This window comes from Peromyscus leucopus, chromosome 6, assembly GCF_004664715.2.
Source record: "Peromyscus leucopus breed LL Stock chromosome 6, UCI_PerLeu_2.1, whole genome shotgun sequence".
NCBI classification, from domain to species: Eukaryota; Metazoa; Chordata; class Mammalia; order Rodentia; family Cricetidae; genus Peromyscus; species Peromyscus leucopus.
The window spans coordinates 105,472,872-105,495,961 of NC_051068.1; the positions used below are offsets into that span (position 1 = coordinate 105,472,872).

Below are 23,090 nucleotides of genomic sequence, written 5' to 3' on the forward strand. Positions count from 1 at the left end.
ACTACTTCCTGCTGGAGGGGGGCGCTGTATCTTATGGGGACGCAAAGAAAATTTTAGACCTATAGGTTAGTCCGTGAGGCTGTATTGTGTGAACCAGTTGCCTTGAAACCGATCTGGATGTTGGATCATCTGGGCCATGGTGTCATCGGAGTTCTTTCAGGGGTCTTGGCTGGTGAAACCTGATGTATCTTAATCTGGAACAAGTCCACAGCCTCTGGCTTTCTGTGGAAACAAAAGCAGAACCTCTTTTCCAAAGTAACATATCCTTATATCCAAATTTTGAAGTCAAGGTACCTTTAAAATATACATTTTGGCATAACTCAACAGGTTTTGTAATCAAATGTTTTTCTTTAGTTATGAATATCAAAGAGAACATAATCTAGATTCTCTGTGTGGTAGCCATCTTTATGTGGCTTATGTTTTATATTACCTTGAGCCTTGAGCCTATTGCTTTAAACTGTACCATTGTAAGCCTGAAACAGTGCTGTGGCTGCTGGCTCCGCCCACTTCAGCTTCCCAACATGGCAGTGGTACGTTTTCCGCCAGCTCTGGGAGTCATCAAGTCTCAGAAATAGTGGGTCTAAGCTTTTATCAAAGCAGCGTGTAGCCAGAAACCTTTTTTTTTTTTTTTTTTTTTTTTTTTTTTTTAAATAATAGTAAAGACTAAATCTACCACACAGCTTAATTTGCCGCTGGTAGATGCCTCATTTCCGCCATACTGCGGTCAAACGCACCCGCCAGGAACCCGCCAGTGTCCAAACTTGCGTTTTGCCGCATCTAGCTGCCCGTATGAGACAAGAAGCAGGAACCTGGTTTTGGCTCTGTTTAGAATTGGTTATTAAATATTCTCAGGTTTAAGGTGGAAACTCGAGCCGTTAAAGACTAGATAGTCGTAATTTCCTCAGTTATGATAAAAGATAAGTTAGCTATAAAACCTTAAACTCACAAATATAAGATAGATAGGACATCTTCTTTAATATTGTAACTATAATTCTTGCTCGGTAATTGTTTTGTTATATGTAATTTTACCATGTTAAAGTTAAAACCTTCCTTTTTAAAAAAAAAGAAGAAAGGGGAAGTGCTGTGGATATCACTCTATATAAATAAAACACTGATGGCAAGTGACCAGGCAGGAAGTATAGGTGGGACAAAGAGAGAAGAGAATTGGGGAAACAGGAAGAAGGAGGAGAGAGACTGCAGCCACCGCGAGGAGAAGCAGCATGTAGAGACTCTGGTAAGCCACCAGCCACGTGGCAAGGTATAGATTTATAAAAATGGGTTAATTTAAGATAAAAGAGCAGTTAGCAAGAAGCCTGCCACGGCCATACAGTTTATAAGTGATATAAGCGTCTGAGTGATTATTTTATAAGTGGATTGTGGGACTGCGGGGCTTGGGGAACCTGGAGAAAAGCCCTCCAGCAACAAACGTCCTCAGCTAGAAACCAATTCAAGTCTAAGAAGAAGGCAAGGGTTCCTTTGTCTTCGCCATTTTGTTTTCAGGTGTAACCCTGACACTCCTGTCCATTTTCCTGATGTTTTTAAAGAATTCTCTCAGCGTCTGATCCTGTGCCATGGTTTTGGCTTTTTTGTTTGTTTGTTTGTTTTTGTTTTTCTGATATCCAGCAACTGAAGCACTTGTTGGAATAAAAAGCTACTTTCAAGCAATTCCGTCTGCTGTATTTTGGCTATGGGGAGGAGGCTAGGGCATTTGAGATGCAAGTCTGAGTGATTTTCCAGGATTGGGATGGGTCACAAATGCAGCTGATTTCACTGGTTAGCCTCACAGGTATCCTGCCGTCAGCCTTCCAGAACAAAGCTTTGTTAAGAACAGGGGCGTCTAAACATGGACTTTAGCCTCAGTGCTGTAATGTGTTAATTAGCAACAGCTTAGAGAACAGTGCGGCGAGTTTACCCTGGAGCCAGGAGATCCACTCCATCACTGCCCCTGGCCTTTGCTAGCTCCCCTGAGAAGATGGGAGGCAGCCTCACATATTGTTGCTTTTTGTCTAGTGTGTGTGTGGTGGTGGTGGGGTGGATGAGTGGTAATGAAATGCTTTGAGATGGAAAGGGAGGGATTGTCAATAGACAGCTGCCCCCTCCCATTTCTGTTCCTAAAGGACAACGGAGTCTGCTCAGGTCCCACTTCCCGGAGAGTCTGACCTACTATGCTACATCCCAGGGCCTCCAGGGAATGTTGCCCTGGGTCACTGGAGCAAGACCGGGAAAGAAAAGAGGCCAGCAATTACAAAGGGGTTGTGAACCATGTCCCAAAGCATCATTAGGTTTCTGGAATTCAACAGGGCTTGTCTACAGAGCCAGGCCAAAGTCCCTGAGAAAACATGTCATGTTTATGCCGTATCCTTTCCAGAGACTTCTAAGCCCCTGTTAACATGAGTAGTAGACCCAGGTTCAGTGTCAAGGAAAGGGACTCCATGAGTGTGCAGTCTCCACCTGTGGGTTTAGGTAGCATAGGAACTAAGAGAAGAAAAATTCTCAGATGGGTGGACACACTGGGTGCCAGCCAAGATTTCCAGGCTGAGGTATGGGTTCCCTTTCTCCCTTTGTTCTGAATCATTCCTCGTTCCATAATAAGTATTTATCATTTCTGTGCATTTGCTAAAATAGATACTAGGTTTCCTGAGTATAAACATGTGCATATTTAGACCCTGAGGCCTCGTTCTGCCTCTGCCCCACATTCCCAGGGCTCTGAGAGCTTGCCTTGCTGTCTCTGACATGGGGAAGAAACTGAAAAACCAGGTCTTGATTTAAATCATGGTTTACTAGTACCCACCGGCCACTTGACCTTGGTGGATTTGGTTGACCCCATGACACTGACTTCATGTCTATGATGTAAGGGGCTTAAGACTATCTACACTCAAGCACAACAGTCAGATGAGGAAGTTTTATTTTAAAGGAGGTCAAATAAAGCGCTACTGAAAAGCTCTTGCAAACTATGAAATAATCTCCTACAACTAGCTCCCAATTTCCTTGTTAGCCACACAGGACAAATCAAGAGCTGAAGCCCAGCATGGCAAGATGGCATGTGACGGGATGGCATGTGACAAGTGGGCTAGGTATGTGGGGCATAATCATTCATTCCTGACAGAGATGCTAGTGTCTACATCGGATTTCCCCAGGTGCCTCTCGAATGTTCTTCCTAGCTATTCCCCCACCACACACTCACTGTTTAACCAAAGCCTTAGCTAAGAAATATGAGAAAAGTGGTATACAAGACGAAGGAAGAGTTTATAAAATGCCAAGCTGTGGCCAAATGTGGTCACTGGTCACAGTGCTTGAGAATTACAGCTGAGCACAGCAGCAAATGAAAGCCAGATTCTCTGCAATCCCCAGGATTGCTCCGCAAGCCTGGCGGGATGAGCCAGCGTCGAACAGAGCGAACGAGGGCATGTTAACAAAAGCAGAAACGCATAGCTGTCCTTCTGACCGTCAGCAACTGACTTTGCGAGGAACGGTAACATAAATTGAGTGTCAAGGCCAAAGTGTGTGGGGCGGGTGCCATGTCACACTGCAAGTGGCGATGGTCCTTGTAATTTTACAAGTTGCTGCACCAAAGACTGGAAACCATACAGGAAGATGCAGGAAAAGCCTGGGGTCTAATTGCCCTGGGTACACAGATAAATGGTGATAATTCCTTGGATTTTTGTTTTTCAAAGTGAAGTTGCTGGTATGACTCCTAAGTCTTTATTTGTGACTGCTCCCTCACTGATGTTGAAATGGGGCCTATGATGTTGGGGAATTTTACTTTCCTCGAGTACTAATTAATAGAAATGTCTCCAATTAATTGACCCAAAGATCTAAAACCCCCCTGCTGTCAGATACATCCCCTCTACTTACCTTTGGAACCTCTGGTAGAACTTAGCACAACTGTGCCCCGGGGTCTAAGAAGCGCGCCACCCTTCATCTCAACACGTTCTTTAGCAAGCCGCTCCATCTGGTCTGTTATGGGAAGCAATAGTTTCTATGTTCTTGATTACGGCCAGCGCTAAATCAAACACCAGGGAAACCACTCGGTACATTTTCAGAGTGTGAACAAAATGCTAAGAGTCACAATGATGGCAAAACAATCCAGGTTCTCCTGATTCAGAGGTGGCCCCAACACAGTGATGAACCTCAGGCCTGCAGGTCATGCATGGCACCATGTGGGTGCAGTGCTGGCTTGGGAAGGTGTTCCACAAACTGAGGCACGACACAGGGTACACTTGCATGTCTGTAATCTAGAACTGTCATCTTCAAAGTATGGTTCTCAAGCGTTAGGTGGCAAGGTCATCAGGATCACCCGTAGGCTGTTAAAGCCAGAAAGTTTGACTCTGGAGGTCTGGGCTGAGCTTGAGGATCTTCTAACACATTCCCAAGTGGTGCTGAGGCTGCAGATGCAGGCCCTGACTTGGTAAGGATGCTTGTGTTTGTTCCATGGGGGCCTTCCATGTAGGAGAGGGCTGAGCTCTGCAGAAAAGCAGGATGTGTGAATAAGGCCGGGCGGTGGTGGTGCATGCCTTTAATCCCAGCACTCAAGAGGCAGAGGCAGAGGCAGGTGGGTCTCTGTGAGTTCGAGGCCAGCCTGGGCTACAAAGTGAGTTCCAGGACAGGCTCTAAAGCTACACAAAGAAACCCTGTCTTGAAAAAAAAAAAAAAAAAAAAAAAAAAAAAAAAAAAAAAAGAGTCTTCAAAGGCCTCCATAGGCATGGGCATCATCTGGGGAACCTTGTTATGGGAATTTTCTTCAACTAGCCCAAGGTGGGCTGCACATCACAGGGTGGGGGGGGGGCTTTTGCTGCTAACCACAGTGACTGAGAGGCAGAAGCATGCAATTGTTCCTTGATGATTGTGAAATCCCCAGCTTCCTACCCCCTCAGTCACTTGTCCAGCTCTTCAAATGATTCAGTCACTTCAACTCTACAAGAACCAAGGTGTTTCAAAAAACAACAACAAAAAACTATCTTACTTAATTAATAACATATTTGAAACCATGTACCCCAAATACACTCCTTACAAAAGATAACAGAAAAACTCTGCTCTGTATGAATGTGATGGCTCTTGTTCCTTTGTGTAAAATGGCTTATGAATTAAATCATTGTGGAAGAGTTCATTCTTTTAACTCTGAAATGAAAACAATGTCAAGTACAATATTATGCATTTTCCTTCAGGGGAGGCAATACTTTCAGATTTGTCAAAGACTCAAGCAGATAAAAATAAGGAAAATAGAAAATAGGTACATTTTAAGGATCAATGAAATTAATGGACTGGCATTTTCATCCAGCGAAGGAAGGAATTAGGAAGGGAGGAGGCTTGGGGAAGATGACTAAGAGTTCACTGGATCTAATACAGCTGGGGGTACGTTGACTTCACAGTCAGTCATTGGGTCTGTGGGAGTCTGGCTCATCAATGCCATGGGGAAGAGGCTTCAAGGATTATGAAGTGAGAGGCCACAAGTACCAAGTGCCCCTGTGGTCCTGTTAGATATGGATGGAACCTGGGGGGGGTGTACCCAGGTTTCCAAGTGCATTTAAGAAGCTGAGACCTGCTGTAGTAGGAATGAGGGTATGGGGGTTGAGGTAATGCTGTCATGAGCATCACCTCCATGGGTGGTGGCCATAGAGATGGCAGGTAAACATAATCTCAGACTAACGTGTGCCGGCTGTACCTAGAGAACTTGCTTTAGCAGTGCCGGGCCCACCTCAAGCTCCACCTCCTGTAGACGTGATAGGGAGGTGGAGAAGTTGCATTTCTAACGCATTCCTGTGATAATGCTGGTAGGAGACTGACTACACTTTATGTGTCAATCAGCACTTGAGATAATCAACTTACAATGTGAAAATGTATCTGGGCTCGAATTTCAGCCCATAGTTCTGGCAGTGGGTTGCTTAGAGCCTGTAGAGGGGCAGGGAGCCTGTGTTAAGCAAAGCCTTTCACTTCATCACAGAGGGGATGCTGAAGGAGCGACAAGCAGGGCTGGGATCCCCACCATCCCCCTTGAAAACACACCCCAAATGACATAAGACCATCTACTGACCCCGCCTCTTAGTTTCTCCAACAGCATCAAGGAGAACCAAGCCCTTGACACCCCAGCCACTGGGGGCCAGTCTGAATTCAAACCATAGCACTTTGTAAATCATTGGGTTTGATTAGGTTTTCTTGACTTCTTCCTCATTGCGCTTTGAGGCTGGATAATCTGTTACTGTGTGGAATTGTCCTGCACTTTATAGGCTATTAATATCAGACCAGATTCCACCCACTAGACACCAGTAGTTCCCAAAGATGTGATAACCAAAAAAGTTCTCCAGCATCATTGAATCACACACTACTTTAGGTTAATATAACACACACTCTGTAATGCTGTAGGGGTGTGATCTGGAAATGTGGGAAAGGTAAACTGCAGCCTACAAGGTATGAATTATATGCTTAAAACCCAAATGACTTGTTCGTGTTAAGGCCTCATACTTTAGATTTTAAAGAATTGTTGTGGAATAGTTAGCTATATAAAGATGTGTTACATTTGTTTATGCTGTGGAATATTACTTTAACTGTGTAAAAATGTGTTACATTTGTTTCTGCTGCATTTGTTTAATTATGAAAAGATGTGTTGTTGTTTCACCTTGCTTATCTAAGGCACCTGATTGTCTAATAGAAAGCTGAATGTCAATAGCTAGACAGGAGAGGGATAGGCAGGGCTAGTGGGCAGAGAGAATAAGTAGGAGGAGAAATCTAGGCTGAGAGAAGAGAATGAAGGAGGAGAGGGACATGCCTGGGGGCAGAAGCCAGCCAGGCACCAGCCAGCCGTAGAGACAGCAGGAAAGTAAGATATACAGGAAAGAAGGAATGGGGGTGGGGGTGGGGGGAGAGGAAGGGACAGAGGGAGAGAGGGAAGGGAAGAAGGGAAAGAGGAAAGGACAGAGGGAAAGAGGGAGGAAGGAAGGATGGGAGGGAGGAAGGGAAGAAGGAAGCAAGGAAGGAAGATAAACAGCTCTGAGCAAAATGTAGATAAAGAGAAACAGATTAAAGATAAGGCCAAGCATTCATAACTAGTAAGAAGTCTCTATGTCATGATTTGGGTGCTGGTTGGTGGCCCCAAAGAAAAAACCCGGTACAAATGACCCAGAAAAATCAAGTTAGAGCTGTAATTCCAAGTTTCTTTCAGGTTTCTGTGCTCTAGCATTCTAAAAGACAGTTAAGGGTTCTCTCCTGTATACTAATTATTCCCAGATCATCTCTCTAGAATGTACAGTTCTGGATCACTTTCTCTGTCACTCTTGTGTGTGTGTGTGTGTGTGTGTGTGTGTGTGTGTGTGTGTGTTTGTATAGGTTGTTTTGATTTCTTTCATTATGTAGTCTAAGCTGCCTTGAACTCATGATCCCCCTGCCTCAGCACACTCCACTTCTCCCAGACTGGTGTCATAAATCTGCAACACCAGCCTGGCTCATTCATACTTTTGTGTTTTCATTTATGATTTCCATATTCTGAAGTCCTGCTATCTGTCAAGGCCATGTTCTCTACCTGGTAGGCACGTTTAAATATTCTATGCTCAAGAATACTTTTTCAGGAAAAAAAAAATGGTACTATTAATATAACTTAGTGAAGTTTTATTAATGTAGCTCTTGCAACCATTGACCTTCAGCCCATCCTACACTGAACACTAATGATAATGATAATAAAGTGATAATAATAATATCACTAGTGATAGTGAACTGCCCAGTAAAAAGCCTTGTCACTCACTCTGTGACCCGGTATCACCCAGAAACTGTTTAGAAATGGAGAATCTGGAGTCCCATCCCTGCCAGGCTGAACTGAGGGTTTAAACACGGCTGCAGGGATTTCCAGGCAGTGATGCTCAGAAAGCTCCATGAAGGCCCTGAAGTCCCCTCAGCCTTAGAACCCTCGGTACACATGCTTTTCAGAATACCAATTCTGCATTTGTGATTTTGATAAATGTTCCTTTCCTCTTCTAGATTGCAATGTCTCATGGTCAAGTCTGTTTTTGAGAGCCACACACATTGTTCAAAAATCTGTTACACAAATCAATAAACCACGCCCTGGATCCCCCTTATATCTGCTTCCCCAACCTTTGAGGGCTGAGCAGAGCTTCAACTGGGTTTTCTCTGATCCTCAAGGGATTAGAAAGAATCTTGATGTAGGGAAGCATACTTGAATTATGGAAGAATTGGGCCCGCAGCAGCTAGCAGTTCTCTGAGTGCTGGGAAGGAAAAAAGGCATTGAGTGTTGTCAGAACATGGTCCAAGAATGGAGTTGTGTGAGGAGGATTCTGAGTGCTTGTGAGAATACTCTAAGAAAACAAAGAGTCTTGTGACCTCAGTTTCTTCAAAGCATGGAGCTGTTCCTGGAATGGGTTTTCGTACTCCTCCCAGGTGTAGCAAACAGGAGTGAGTTTACTTCAGATCACTCATTATTGCTTGCTGTTGTTACCCAATTAAATGTTTACATGACTCTATGGAAAAACATGTTTTTGCCATGTGCAGCTTGTCCTTGTGATTGTATACACTTTGAACTCATGAGAACTTTACTCAGGTGACCTTTCTTTCCTAACCCTTGGAGTATAAATTGTCTGATGCTCTGAATAAAGTTGGCTATTGCATGAGACTTTAGTCTGCCTTATTTATTGGCTCAATTCTCCCAGATCCCTTGGTCTCTAGAGCAGTGATAAGTGTGTTCTCCCTAATTCTATGCAAGGACTTTTATTCTTGTATGTTTTCATTTTGTTCCTTCAGTTGTTTTTCTTCCCACTAGGAAAAGTTATTGGTGTGAGAATAAAATGTTATAAATTAACATGTACTAATAAAATATTTTATAATGCATTTATACTTAAGTATTTACTTATAGCTTATTTTGGCATGTAAAGCAATTTTTTCAGTAAATTACAAAATGTAACTAATACACTGTGGCAAGCATGTGTCCTGATGGCCCTTTCTCTCCTGTCTGTGAATGTGATGAAATGGGCTTCATGTTTATAACCCAGAAAGTATAATAATATCTGTGTTCCCACTCTTCCAGGGAGTAAAGAAAATTCGAGCATGGCTATAAAATAGCAGTGTATTGCTTTGGGACCTCAGTCACAAAAATCAGAAGCCAAAAAGCAAGAAAGAGACACCCAGTATTATTAACAGTGTTTTTATTTACAAAGATTGCTTTTATTTGGCCATTTTGAAAACCACGAACATTTTTCACTTTAGAAAACATTAAATAATAAACAAGATGTTATACAGTACTTTGGATAACTTCTTCAGTGTAGTGCAATGTCTTATTGGCACCTAAAAGTGAAATTCTCAATTATTTTCGTCTTTAGCTGTGTAGCTACATGACCAAAAAGGAACTGAGTCATGAAACATGGATGTAAGAACATTTTATCTGGCTTTAAAGACTTGGGTCAGAAGCTCCAACTCTGCCTTTATCAGTTAAATGTCAAAGTCGCTTGGACCTGTTTTAAAAAAACAAATTACCAGCTTGTGGAATTGGAAGGCTCCTACTGAGAAAGTGAGCCATGGGAGAAGGTGAGGGAGAGGGCTGACAGTGCTGTGGTTGACACATATTCAGTAGCCATGTTAACTTGTCCCATGCAAAGCAGAGACAATGCACCAGACAAAAATCTCTCTGACCTGTGTTTCTTGATAGGATTTCTCTGAAAAACAAGTCCAAATAAGCCACCATTGAACAAACAACAGTCTCACCCCCTTACCCAGGAATAAAACATTAACACTGCCGCATTAGGACATTATTAAGCTACTGCACCATCTGTCTGTTATAACCTCTTCAAAAATAAATGGTTTGGGGGATTCGTTGTTTTGATACTGTTGTTGGCTGTTGAGGGAGCGGCATCTCAGTGAGCTCAACATCTCCTTTTGTGCTCTTTCCAATAGGTCAAGATAAGAATGCCTGGTTCAGGGCTTAGTCCAAATCGCTTCTTTCTGAAGACTCATTGGTATATATTACTGTGAGGGTCAGAGTATTTTCTAGCGTTCATAATTTGGTACTTTACCTTTATTAAATAGGTAAAATTTTAATGTAGTTTTTTAAATGGGGGGAGGGGAGAGAAGATAGAGAGGAAGAGAGGTGAACAGGAAAGAGGGTGAGAGGTAGAGGGAGATGGGAGATAGATGATAGATAGATAGATAGATAGATAGATAGACAGACAGACAGACAGATAGATAGATATGAGAGAGTGAGATTACAATTTTCACACTTCTTTTTGGTAAAGAATTTGGCTTAGCAACTGTCCCTGCCAGGAAGTGCCCCTTCACACCCTAGCCTAAGCCTGTTTCCTCTTGTTCTATTCTCAGTGCACATGGAGAACAGCTGGTCTCCAAGCTCTTGGTGCCAACCCTTCACATACTGGAAAACCATCAATGGTTTGCCCCTCAGTCTTCTCTTCTCCAGGCTGAATAATCCCAGTTCCTTTACTTTTGCATCATAGATCTTTTTTTCCAACCCTTTAATCATCTCTGTGTTTCCTGGCAAAAACAGCAGAAAATATTTTGATTACTTAATCAGAAATGAGAGAGAAGGTCAGGAGAAAGCTGATGTTTTAAAGTTAGGAGTTTTTCGTTTAGCGAAGGTGTGATAGAGAGGAGCTACAGTTGGGGCTCCGTGGATACTAGAATTCCAATCCCATCCTCCTCTACCGCATGTGTCTCATTCCATTGCACACAGCACCTCGGTGCACAGGCCCGCTTCCCATCCCGGCCTCGGGTAACATGTCAGCCATGACCTACACTCATGGACACCCTGTCAGCTTACAGCTCGTTGTGAACGCCTGTCCCGTGGGCCCTGCCCGTACACTTCCACTCCCCACTCATCTTTACCAAGTTTCTCACCAGGGAAGCCGTCTTACAATGGTGAAAGCTGTTGGTTTAAAGTATAACTCAAAACGTAAGGGTTTTATATATTAACTGCAGGCCCTTGCTTCCCTTAATGGTTTATTTCCTTCTGTAAAGGTCAAACTCAAGGACATCGAAGTCGAGTCATGCTTCCACCCCAGCGGACACCTCTGCCAGTTTTCTTGCTGCCAGTGTAAGATCATGGCATGGATGACAATTTCACCATGTATTTTTTTTTTTCACTCAAGCTATCATAAGCTGCCTTTGACCTTGCAACTAGAGTCTGTGAATATCAGGAACACGTAAATACTTATATTAATAGCACATTTACACAAACACAGTACTACTAACAAGGAATTCCATGCCCACCCTACATAACTCTCTTTAAAAGAAAAACACCGTTTACAAGAATAAATGCATCTTAATATGTTATACGCCCTTCCGTTATAAAGTGTATGGCAGTACAAGTCAGAGTGAGGTCAGGCCAGCACAAGTGAAGAGGATCAACTAGTTTCACAAGCACGCTGTACATCATACCATAAGCGACGTCAATACTACTCAGGGTACAACACTGGACAGATCACAGAATGCCTTTTGCGTCGAGTGGAAACTTCCCCCATAGCTGGCTATCAGGCCCACTCTGTAACCAGGATGAAGGGTGGCATGGGTCATATATGCCAAAGACCTTCATAAAGGAGATACAGGGTAGAGAAGGAACCACCCTAGAAGGGCAGGATGTGTCTCCAGATGCTCCTGGACTTCAAGGAAGGTGTCACTGTTCACCGGGATGGCACAAAAGCAGGCCGCCAAGGCCTGGCTCACCAACCAGCGTTCCTCCTGACCCACTCTTGCCCTAGGCCTGATAAGGGGGAGGAGATGAGAAGGCAAGGATTGAAAAAGGAGGAAGAACGACACAGTTCACTGCCAGCTCTGGAGCTGCTAGTGTTCTTCTTAGCAGTGACCTTTTTTCAAGCTCACATCATCCAATCCAATCTCCCCTGTGTGACCACGCCTTTTTTCACCTTTGAAGATGACCTAGGGAGAGAACGCACACACTGGTCAGGCCTCCCCTGCCCCTTCCCAGCGCTCGCTCATGAAGCATAATAAGGCAACCCTTCCCCCAAACCAAACATTAGACGTCTACAGCAAAAGGAAACACCAGGACGCAGGGGCCAGCATCCGCAGCATCCCGGGGCCCGGGGCCTTTCGGGAGGCGCTTGGATCAGTGAGCTGGTCACCAGACCGGAGTTCTCAGAGTCAGCTACTCCTCAGATCGGCAGTCTCACTACACACGAGTGTACTGCAGGAATGCTTGCAGAGTGGACGCTGGTCAAAGACGACCAAGGTGCAGAGGAAGAAGAGTGTGGTGGGGTATAAAGCTGAGGAGGAGGACTGAAGAGCTGCAGGGCCAGGTCTGGCAGCCTGTCTTGACTTTTCTCTTGATAACATCCCCTCACAACCCACAGTGAGGCAGACACATACAGCACAGTCCAAGCACACTGTTGCTTTGGCTGTGTGGTCCCCAAGTGTCTGCTCTCTCACACTTTATACTCTGGAGGGTGTCCCTGCTCCCTTAAACCAGGACCACACTTTCAGGACTGTGACTCGGAGCATTTTCCTGTCTTACTTCTCCAATATAAATATTAAGGGAACAAAAGCAAAAGGGACATAAAATTTCAGAGCCCCCGTTAAAAGCTGTAATGGGGTCTGCGGGTCTAGCATGCTTTCAAGAAACTGAAAGAATGCAAGTATAGAGTCTTCCTGGTAAAGTTGTGTAAGAATCTACACAAAGATGACATTTTCCAAAATTCACCCATTATTTTGGTGGGGTGTGACAGGTCATTTTCTCACTAACCAAGAATTAGTTATTCAAAATAATTTTTTAAATTTAAATACAGCTTACACTACCACTCAAAGCTTCCCCCCTTAACCCATCCTGAACAGTGCTTTTCAATCCTGGGCCTGGGATCCCATCTGGAATTGCTTAACTCTGATCTCTGGGCCAAAGGGGAAACGGAATGTCAAAGGAACACTTAAAAATAGAAAGGAGGACTACCTCCACAGAGGTTGCCATAGCAAAAGTTGGAAGCTTAAGGAATTGAAGGAAAAGGAAAAGCAGGCACTGTTAATCACAACACCCAAGACCCTGGATGTTTCTATCAACTTATTTTTAAGAATATTTTTCAATAGCTAATCTCTCCTTGAAAACAGTCTGTCATCATGAGGGAGTGAGGGTGTCATGGTCAAGGTCACACGAAAGAAGGAAGAAGAAGCAGAAAAGAATTTTAGAAAGAGGCAATGGATGGGCCCTTGTGTGCAGGAAAAGCCACAAACCACGGGACCTGAATTCACAGAGCAAAGTTCCTTCCAACCTATTCCTGGGCTCTCCTCTGAAGGCAGAGCCTCCATTTGGGGATCTACTTACGCTCTTGACGTCAGCCCCTCGCAAGGTGATCTGGGTTTGCCTCCAGCCATGGCCACCATTTCTTCCCCACAGGGCTGCTCCATGGGCACCATGTTTCCTCACAAACACCTGCAGTGTGCCGGAGTGCAGCCCAGTCACCTTGTGCCTGAAGGACAGGCACAGGTCCCCTGCATGCATGAGGTGGCCGAGAGGGAGCACCAAGCGAGCAGCTTTTCCCCCGGGGGCTTTGGCTGCAGACACTGTGAGATACTGTCCACCTGGAATGGGAAAAGCAGGGCCTCTTTCCAGCACAGACTGTATGGGCAGGAGGTTCTTCATAAACTTCAGACTACAGCATTCATTGATTAAAGAATCCCAGATCTTTTTGAAGAAGAAATATATTGCTCATTTCTGTGCCTACTGTAAATGCTATGGTGTTTGCAAATAACACCCATATATTTGGCCCATAGAGAACAAAGACAACACATGATGAGTACCCCAAACACTGACGTTTCCTTGGATATGATCAGACATCCCTAGGCACATGCAAGCACTACCTTCCGATCCTCACCAACTCTGCTGCCAGGCATCTCACACTAGTTGAGCAGAAATGACCCGACATTTCCTGGGTAAAATTTATTTGTAGACAATGAACCTCTGGACAATAAAACACTGGGTAATCGAAACTGCATTATTTCTGCTTATTCTCCTCCCCCTCCACTTAGAAACAGTCCTTAAATGCAGAAGGATGTTTTAAAAACAGTTTGCTATCTTTCTCACATCGGGTCATAGTTAACATCAGGAACACGTACAGGACACTCTCCACACCTTTCCAGGGTATCCATTTCATTTGGAGGGTAGTGATTTAAAAGACTTATATACATTAAAGGAAATCATAGTGTGTATCTCTGTTTGTCTGTTTGTCTATCTACCAGTCTTGTCACCTTGGCTGCCCTCAGACCACTGTGTCTGTGGGTTTCCCATCTCTCTTTTGTTAGAGAATTGCAATTAGAAAAAAAAAAATTAAGCACCAGTAAAGAGGGGTTGCTGCTTCTCAAGAGAAAGTCATGAGTGGAAAGTCAGGGCATGTACAGATGACAGTCCCTACAGGCAGCTTTGTCACGCCAGCTGAAAACACACCAGAGTTTCGACATTGATTTGTCCACAGGAAGAATGTGGCTGGAATGCTGAGCACGTGTATCTGCTGTGGGAGAAAGCTCATTTCCTTTCCAGTTCAGAGACAGACCACCGCCATCGCCTTACACTTTATTTAGACAAGACATGGCAAGAGACTTGGGGTGGCGTCTTGTTCAAGTGTGCTTTTCTCTACCAAGCTCAGGCTGGTGTTCTCCCGGAAGCTGACTTTTGAGTAACAGTGACGCACCTGTGTTCTGTGCTCAGTGCTCCTTGCAGGCTGCAAACAACAGAAGCCTGTCCCACCTGCACCTCCCCATTAACATCCTAGGATAGAACTGGTACTTAGGTTCTTTGTTGGGTAAATGGCTGATGCTCCAAAACCAGAGCAAAAACCTGCCAGAATATTGGTTGTTGACTCATGTATCCAGGTCAATAAAAACACACAATGTGTTGGCTTCCTCCCTCCTTATTTTGGCTCCATTCCCTCACATACTGACACCCCCACAATCCTGGGGCAAAAATTTTATGTGCATGTTAAATGTCTGTCTCTAAGTCGGCTTCAGAATTGTCACAGGTTGTGACAAAGGCTAAGGTAAGATTGTTACAGTGAACCCGCAAGTTTTAAGAAGACAGGGATTATCTTAAATCTCTGTGGAACAATGTATGCTAATACATTTTGTGAAACGCAGCATGCAAACAGAGCGCCTCCCAAATCGAGGCACCCAGGATTCAAACAACCCTTTTCTACACATACTCAAAACTCTAAAATTGTGATAATTATGAAGAAGTGGCTACTATTCATCCTCCACACAACTCTGACTTGGTTTTTTGGGGTTTTGCTTTTGTTTTTGTTTTTTTTAGTTTTAAAATCTGATTTATGATTGACTAATTGTTGGGGGGGGGGACGCCGACATGTCATAGCACACATGTAGCAGTCAGAGGCATATGGTGAGAACTCCCCAGCACACTCTGAGGAATGGTTCTGAACGGCATGCCAACATGGGCTGGGCACTCTGATCACCCTCCAGCTCTCTGCCGTCTTTTGTCTTCCCATCCTTTTCTCCAAGCTGAAAACTTGCTCGCCGATTCCCTTGGGGTTACCTGAGACATTTTCTACATGAACACAGACCCTCACAGCTGGATTAGGAGGTCACCTTATCTCATGCGAAGCTTCCGCCCTTTGACATCTTGCCAGAGGATGCCCCACCAAAGGTGTCCAACAGAGGCTCATCGCCCCACACCAGCCTGCTCTTTCCAGCAGCCTTACTGAATGTTCTTTTTCAGAGTTAACCAAAACCCATCCCTGTTGTCTTCAGCCACAGGTCCTACATCCCTTTACATTACAAAGAACAATTTTGACCTTGAGTCAATTGGTTCAAAGCAGTTCAATTCTATTGCTTCTTCTCAAGTTAACCATTCTGGCCTTCACCCACTCTTCACAGGTAAAGGAAGGTACACCTCTCTATTGAGGTCACTCTCTTCTGAGTGATGTGCAACTAAGTCTCAGATAAGAAAGGGTCTTCAGAAGCAGAACAACCACTTCACTACAGCATATTTTGCATTCTGACAAAGGACCAGATCTATAGAAACAGTCCCCCTTTTTGAAGCAATGGTCACGAGACTCACTCATAATGACATCCTTACACACTAACTCTGAAGTCCTTCACATTTAGTGCTTGCTTACATCTTTCCACAGCTGTGGTTGGTTCCTAGCCCCTGAGACATAGTCAGCATCAAAGTTTATCCCTGGAGGGTAGCCCATTAACCCAACCTCTTGGATGATGATTCTGCCAGCACACAATCACTTTTCTCTCCAGCTTGGAGTCAGAGTTACGTCAAGCTTTTTTCCATATCTAAATTTGATACCCACTTAATCCAAGTTTTTGGTGAAAATTAGAACAGCATCCTACGGGAGCCAGATCTAACGGCCAGGTATTAGCCCATCCCCTGAGCTGCCCCGCATCCTTCCCATTGTTCTGCTCTAACACAGTCCAAGGACCACTTAACTCTCCCCCTCCCCCGCCCCCACCACTACATTCCAAATTCCATGTGTCTTCTACCAGAGGACAAGAAGAGTTTGACCACAAGTCAAAATGTCTACAAATGTGGTAACAATGAATGGGGCTGGAAAGTAGTACACAGTTCTGAAAGTGTTCAAAAAATCAATTTAGACTATTTTACAAGGGCTATTGCAAACAGTCTCTTTCTACAGAGCCAATGAATTCTTTTAAACTTAGAATGAATTCTTCTCCATGGTGTACCTACTCAAAAGTTATCTGTTATGGCCAGGACCACTTTATGACCCATGCCTGCAGCAGGTCTCTCTCTGTTGGAAACTACTACAGGTCAGCAGTCTGACCCAAGCCCACTTAGAGGTCTGATGTGCTAATACACCAGGTACAGAACCACATGTGTTACTGCTATAGGTACCGAGCTGTCTCTACAACACACCAAATTCATCACTTGAGCTTTGCAGCCTGAGGAGGCTTACACTGTCTCTCTGGACATCAACGATTCTCTTGTGAAATAAAGATAGTATCACCTGATTCCCTGAACAGATACGAGGATTAAATAAAATTAATGAGGTGAGGAATGTGCTGGGGTTATAGCAGATGTTAACATCTGTTGAGTCTGGTATTTACAAACACTTGTGACAATAACAATATTCTGCTCAGGGTTACCAACAGGGGTATGAGTAACTCAAGACAGAGTAGGATGAGCACAGTTGAACAGTATGAGGTATTACATGGTTTTTATAACAAAAATCTTTTTTTTTCTCCCCAAGACAGGGTTTCACTGTGTAGCCATGGCTATGCTGGAACTCACTCTGTAGACCAGGCAGGCCTGGAACTCAGAGATCCTCCTTTGCCTCCTGAGTGTGGGATTAAAGGCATGAGCCACCACCTGGCTACTAAAACAAATCTTAAGAACTGTATTAATTTATTGAATATTTATATTTTTGAAAGTTTACATTAAATACAGATTCTGAAATACCTTTCTATTTCAACTCAATATTCTTATCATTATGTTTAATTGAATTTTAGAAGCTCTAATGGAAGTTGTCTGGGATGACTATTTGCAGCCTTGTTGCCAAGACTGAACATTGCAGAAATACACTATGAGCACTATTGGATCGGTATGCCCAGGGAGCCAACTACCACCTGCTCGCCACAAAGCCCCGCTGACCTGTGTCCTGCCCCGCTAGAGTGGACTGTACGTGCTCACAAACTAGCTGCTCTGTTTTGTTAGGACGACATCTGAAAACTAGGCTTCAGGAGTACATAAAACAGCACCCTTTCCCTTCATAGCTTGTGTGTTTTATTCATAGGAGCTAGAGTCAGAACCAAGAGGGAAAAGAGAAGAAGCTAGACTTCTCACCCTTCAACTAAGTAGGCTTCACTCAAAAACAAAAACACAAAGCAAAAAAAAAAAAAAAAGCAAAACAAAACAAAACAAAACAAAAACAACAACAACAAAAAAACCCAGAACCATTTAATTACTGAGGGAAGGAAAAGACTCCAATGTGTATTATTTCTTGAAACAAGTTAAATACTTCATAAGCACTGAATGTTTACATTACACTGAATGTCAGCATTGTACAATTTGCAGTTCTACTAATTTTCTAAGAGCTTGCATCTAAGTCCAGCTTTTTAATAAGTGTCTCTCTTGGAAGCCGCAGTGGTGATGTGTACTCTTTCCTCTAGGATCTGACTTGCACTAAGTTTTTTCCAGAGAGGCACTGCATTCTGTAAATTTCAATTGTCTCCATCATCTACTGCTCAAATCTTCATTAATAAATCAAACTGACAATAATACCCAGGGGCTGTCACCAGGAGGGACAGAACACCACGTCACTGCTTTTACTCAGAGGAATCGGATGCTGTAAGTACCTCGAACTTAGGCCAGGATGAGTCTAAATGCTTATTTACCAAGCTTTTTGAGGCAAATTGTCTGACCTCCTGAAGAACTACCCGTGTCCCATAATATGAGTCTATCAGACCGATACCAAATCTCCTCTCCTAAAGAAGATGGAATATAAAAAATAGGGATGGATTCTGTTTTGTTTTCTGGCCCAAAGGATCAAACAGTACCAGAAGGTATCGGATAATGTGACTTTACCTGCTGGGTCCCTGACCGGCTCCCAGTGCAAGTCGCTGTCTTTTTCTCTGATCCATCCACAAAGTCCATGGTCAAAATTACAACTGTGTATGAGAATACCTGTGAGGAGGGGCCAGAAACAGAAGATCACAAAACAGGAACCAGTAATTTGTAAACCAGAGGTGTCCGTACGTACAGCAGGAGTTTTCTCCTACACAAACTTAGTATCCCATCAGAACACTTTGTTCTGAGCTCAAAAGAAAGTGTGTTCATCTTTTGCCAGCACACCTGGGATAGACGCTCAGCGGTGAAAACAGAACCAAGAGTGCTCCCAACTTGTGACCCTGTTGGGTTGTCACTGTTAAAATGACTTCCATCTCACAATTCGAACGTCACTTTAATGTGATGTCATAAGAAAATGGTGACTCATAATTATTTTTGCTCAAGTGATTGAACCAACTGAGTTGCATAAAAACAAGAGAAGGGAAGAAGTCGCCTGACTTCCCCAAATGTGACTGGTCATCTACAATCTTATTTCCTCATATTAATAAAAGCCATTATTTTGTATCCCAACTGAAAACAAAATTCAAGTTTGTTTCTTGAGCTGGAGGAAAAGACTGGAATGTGCCAGCATCTACCTGGGTCATCCTTTGCTTCATCATCCGCGCTGACTCCTCTTTCAATTTCAAATATTTCAAACAGGTCATTTGAAGGCTGCCGTGGAACTACAAGACAGAAGTTGATGGTTTGTTTCCCTTCTTTAAATGAGACCTTGAAAAGACATCCTGTCTTTAACAAGGATGAGGGGAAGCCTGTGCATTTAGGTTCATCCTACATAAAGAACAATACAATCTGCTGTGAAGAGCTTTGTACTCTGACGTTTATCTGGATACAAATGAAAACCTTCCAAATGTTTCTGAAATTCTAAATAAGAACAGGTTAATGGGCCAGGGAGATTGCTCAGCTGGTTAAGTGTCTTCTGTATGTGAGTGAGTCCTGAGTTTGGATCCCAGCCCCCCTAAAAAATAGTGTAGCAGTGGGCATCTATAACTCCAATGCTGCGGGGTCAGAGACAGGAGGATCCCTGAAACTATTGGCCAGTCCACCTTGCCAAATACATGCATGCCTCTGGTTTGGTGAGAGACCCTATCTAAAACTCTAAGCAGGAAGCAGTTGCTTGCAGACCCTCACTGCTCATGCCACCTGTGTGTGAGCTTTAACTCAAAGGCAACTTTTCCTTCTATCTTTTTCAGATCTGACCTCCATTCCTGACTTACAAGGTATAATTTTATTTTCTCTTCCCCACTCCATCCTCCCAGCAGCTGTGAAAATGTACAGCTTGCTACTAATAAAATTGTCCCTGAGCTTCAAAAATGAATGAATAAATAAAAACAAAGTGGTAAGTAATGAAAAAGGTACCCGATGTTGACCTCTGGTCCTGACACATGTGCTTACATATATGCACACACATGAACATATACATTCACCACAGAGAGAGAAAGACAGAGACAGAGACAGAGGAAAATATGAAACAACTTCTAATTTCTAGTGAGAAATTATAAAATTATCTCTGTGGAAGATGTATTATGAACTGTAACTAAAAATGCCTAGAGTGGCAGTGAATGATTTGTTTCTACTCACAGCGCCCACTTCCCTCAATAGAACTCTGCACATCGTTGTACACATACGTATGTACCTGTTCCCACAGCGTCCCTATCTAAGCAGGCTCCCCAGTCCTGTAGGATCAAATACGGGAAGTTTCCTGGTGCAGCATTAGCTGTTCACCCCAACAAAACACACAACGCTGTCTGAGCATGCCATTCATTTCCACATCCCTAACACTGGTGCTCTTTTTCCTACCAATTAACCTGAACAAACATCCTCCTCTTCCTTTCCCATCCAGCATAAACGTCAGAGAAAGCTCTGAAAACTTTCATACTCCTGGCAGAATTAAATCCCTCACTGTCCATCAATAGCCCTGTTTGTCTATTTCTTTCATATGCTTTTGTAAGGAACTGTAGTTATTTACACACACACACACACACACACACACACACACACACACACACACACCTGTCTCTCTGCTAGTCCCTGAGGTCTTCGATGGCATCAATCACATTCTACTCACATGGCATTTCCAGGGCTTGACCTGGTGACAGGCACTCCGTGATCACTGAGCAAATGCAAAGATCCTGTCAGAAACCATGTTCTTCGTCAACACCCTGAATCAACTGTCACAAGTGAGACAGAGCTTAAGAGCACAGTCAAGAGGACGGATTCATTAAGTCCGTATTGACGCATTCATTCCATGTGTATTTGATTTCCAACCCAATGCCAAGCCCTGTGGTGGACACAGAGGACACGTGCAGAGAGGGAACAAGACCAACAGGGCTGCAGGTCATATGAACCGTGACCTCTAAGCGCAGACACCAACATCAAACACAGAGATAAATGGACATTGTAAGTTTTGAAAATGGGTAGGAAGGAAAAAAAAATGTCTGAAGATGCCATGAAGAATAGCTGGGTCAGATAGTAGGGAAAATTATGGGAAAGTTGTCAGTGGTTAGGAGAATTCTTGACCAGAAGCCAGGAAATACTCCCTTCCCTTTGCCAGAAATTTAATTAATACTTTATTTTTATAAGACAGGGAATAAAAGACATAGACTACTGTAATACTGATGACATTCACAAGGTTCTTCTTCTCTAATTATGCTATTATTGTTAGCAAGGACTTTTAAAGCAGACAGTCTTGTACTATTTGCAAATGTTTTTAGCCTACTATAAGTGGATTATTCCTCCACTTTTGTTTCAAAAGTCAAAACAGGGAAGCACCTTCCTCTTTCACAGCATGCGAGACAAACACACACACACACACACACACACACACACACACACACACGCCAACACGGATGTTGAAGTCCAAGCTAAGACAGCAGACAGATGAGCCCTGTGGATGGGTAGCTCACTGGTCCCTGGGAGTCCTGAATGACTGACAGCAGTTACATCCAATGACAGCTTTCTTTTTCTCATTCTCAGACTCGTAGAGAAAACCTTTCTTACTTATAAGGAGCACAAAGTTGTGGGTAAACCTGCTTCACTTCTCATGACATAAGTTGTAAAAACATCAGGACATGACTGTGCTTCTGTTCTATTCTCTAGTAACAGAAATGACCTCTGAAATGGAGAAGCGGAACTCTTGCCATGTGGAGTCTACTGGTGTTATGGCGAAGGACTGCCTGTCGGCATCTGTCTGCTTTTGATGTGTCCGGGTGCTCTGACACATGGCTTTGTGTTATCAAGGAAGATCGGGAGGTCTCCTCTGGCAAGAACAATTTAAACTGAGAGGGAAGAAGGCAGAACCTTCCACGCACAAAGCACAAGGCTGGGGTGAGGGAGACGGAGCCTGGGCATCGAGTAAAGACTTCACAGAACAGCCGTGCAAAGAGTACACAGTGGTGGTGAGCGTGCCACACGTCGTGGTAAAGAGAACGGAAGGACGAGATCTGCATTTGGAAAAGAGTGGCCAACCCCCATTAGTCATCAGCCTCAGATGGCTCACTAAGACTGCAGACAATCTCAAGAATTAGTTAATTAGCAGCGGGAGATGTTTCCACATTCCAAAGGCCTCACTGGCCTGATGTGCTCAGCACCCACCTGTGCTTACAGTGTTCGGTACGCTACTCTGAACACACCCAGATTATTTATGTTCCTCACCACATCAGTGTGACTTACTAAGAACACAACCCTGAAGTGTCAACAGAGGGTATAGTACCCTGCCTGACATATGTCACAGTATGTGAAGATACCAACTGAAATGAGTATGGAAATTAACAACATATTTTAAAAGGTTGTTTTTTTTTTTTTTATGACAGTTGTGTAGCTTGGTCTGTTTGTGGGGCTCCTGGCAGTTGGATCAGGACCTGACCCTGGCCCTTTGGCTGGCTTTGGGGAACCTGTTCCCCATGCTGGGATACCTCACCCAGCCTCGATGCAGGGAGAGGAGCTTGATCCTGCCTCAACTTGATATGCCAAGCTTTGTAGACTCCCATGGGAGGCCTGCCCCTTTCTAAATGGAGACAGAGGAGGAGTGGATGGGGGGGGGTAGTAGATGGGAGGTGGAGGGAGGGAATGGGAGGAGAGGAGGGAGGGGAAACTGTGGTCATATGTAAAAATGAAAAAAATTTAATTAGAAAAAAGGGTCATAAGGAACACATTAATAATGTAACAGTCTGAATATTAGAAATTAAAGTGCTTCTTAATTTTCTGATTCATTTAGTCTTTTATCATTTTATATTTTGAGGCTGTTAAGAAGGAAAAGTTTAAATATGAAAAACCCCAAAAACAATCTGAAAAAGGAGGGCTCTGTAGGACATGGCTACACAGTATATCTGATGTTTGTGTCTGTATTGTTCAAAGAAGCTTGCATAGTTTTGATACCTGATGTAAGCAAGGTTATAAAACAGGAAGGTCTATGCCACTCAAATCCTTTCTTTGATTCCAGGGAGTGACATTCATTGATGCAGAAAGTGTTAATTACAATATCTGAAAACAAAACAGTAAGGATGGACACATGGAACTTCACTCCTCTTCTCTCCTCAAGATCCTG

General features: G+C 43.6%; 1 protein-coding gene across 5 annotated transcripts in view; it reads right to left on the minus strand.

Moving 5' to 3' along the window:
* Window positions 1–9,126: 9,126 nt before the first annotated feature.
* Npnt (nephronectin) overlaps window positions 9,127–23,090 on the minus strand; it is a 69,729-nt gene continuing 55,765 nt past the window's right edge. For 4 of the 5 annotated variants that reach the window (XM_028857130.2, XM_037207114.1, XM_037207115.1 and 1 more), the window contains 4 exons: window positions 19,123–19,209; window positions 18,506–18,604; window positions 13,271–13,527; window positions 9,127–11,880 (listed from right to left, as the gene is read on the minus strand). In XM_028857130.2, coding sequence (XP_028712963.1) covers window positions 11,797–11,880; window positions 13,271–13,527; window positions 18,506–18,604; window positions 19,123–19,209 — 527 coding nt within the window. In that variant the 3' untranslated portion in view covers window positions 9,127–11,796. The remainder of the gene's footprint in view (window positions 11,881–13,270; window positions 13,528–18,505; window positions 18,605–19,122; window positions 19,210–23,090) is intronic. The other variant, XR_003733115.2, reaches the window with a different exon arrangement.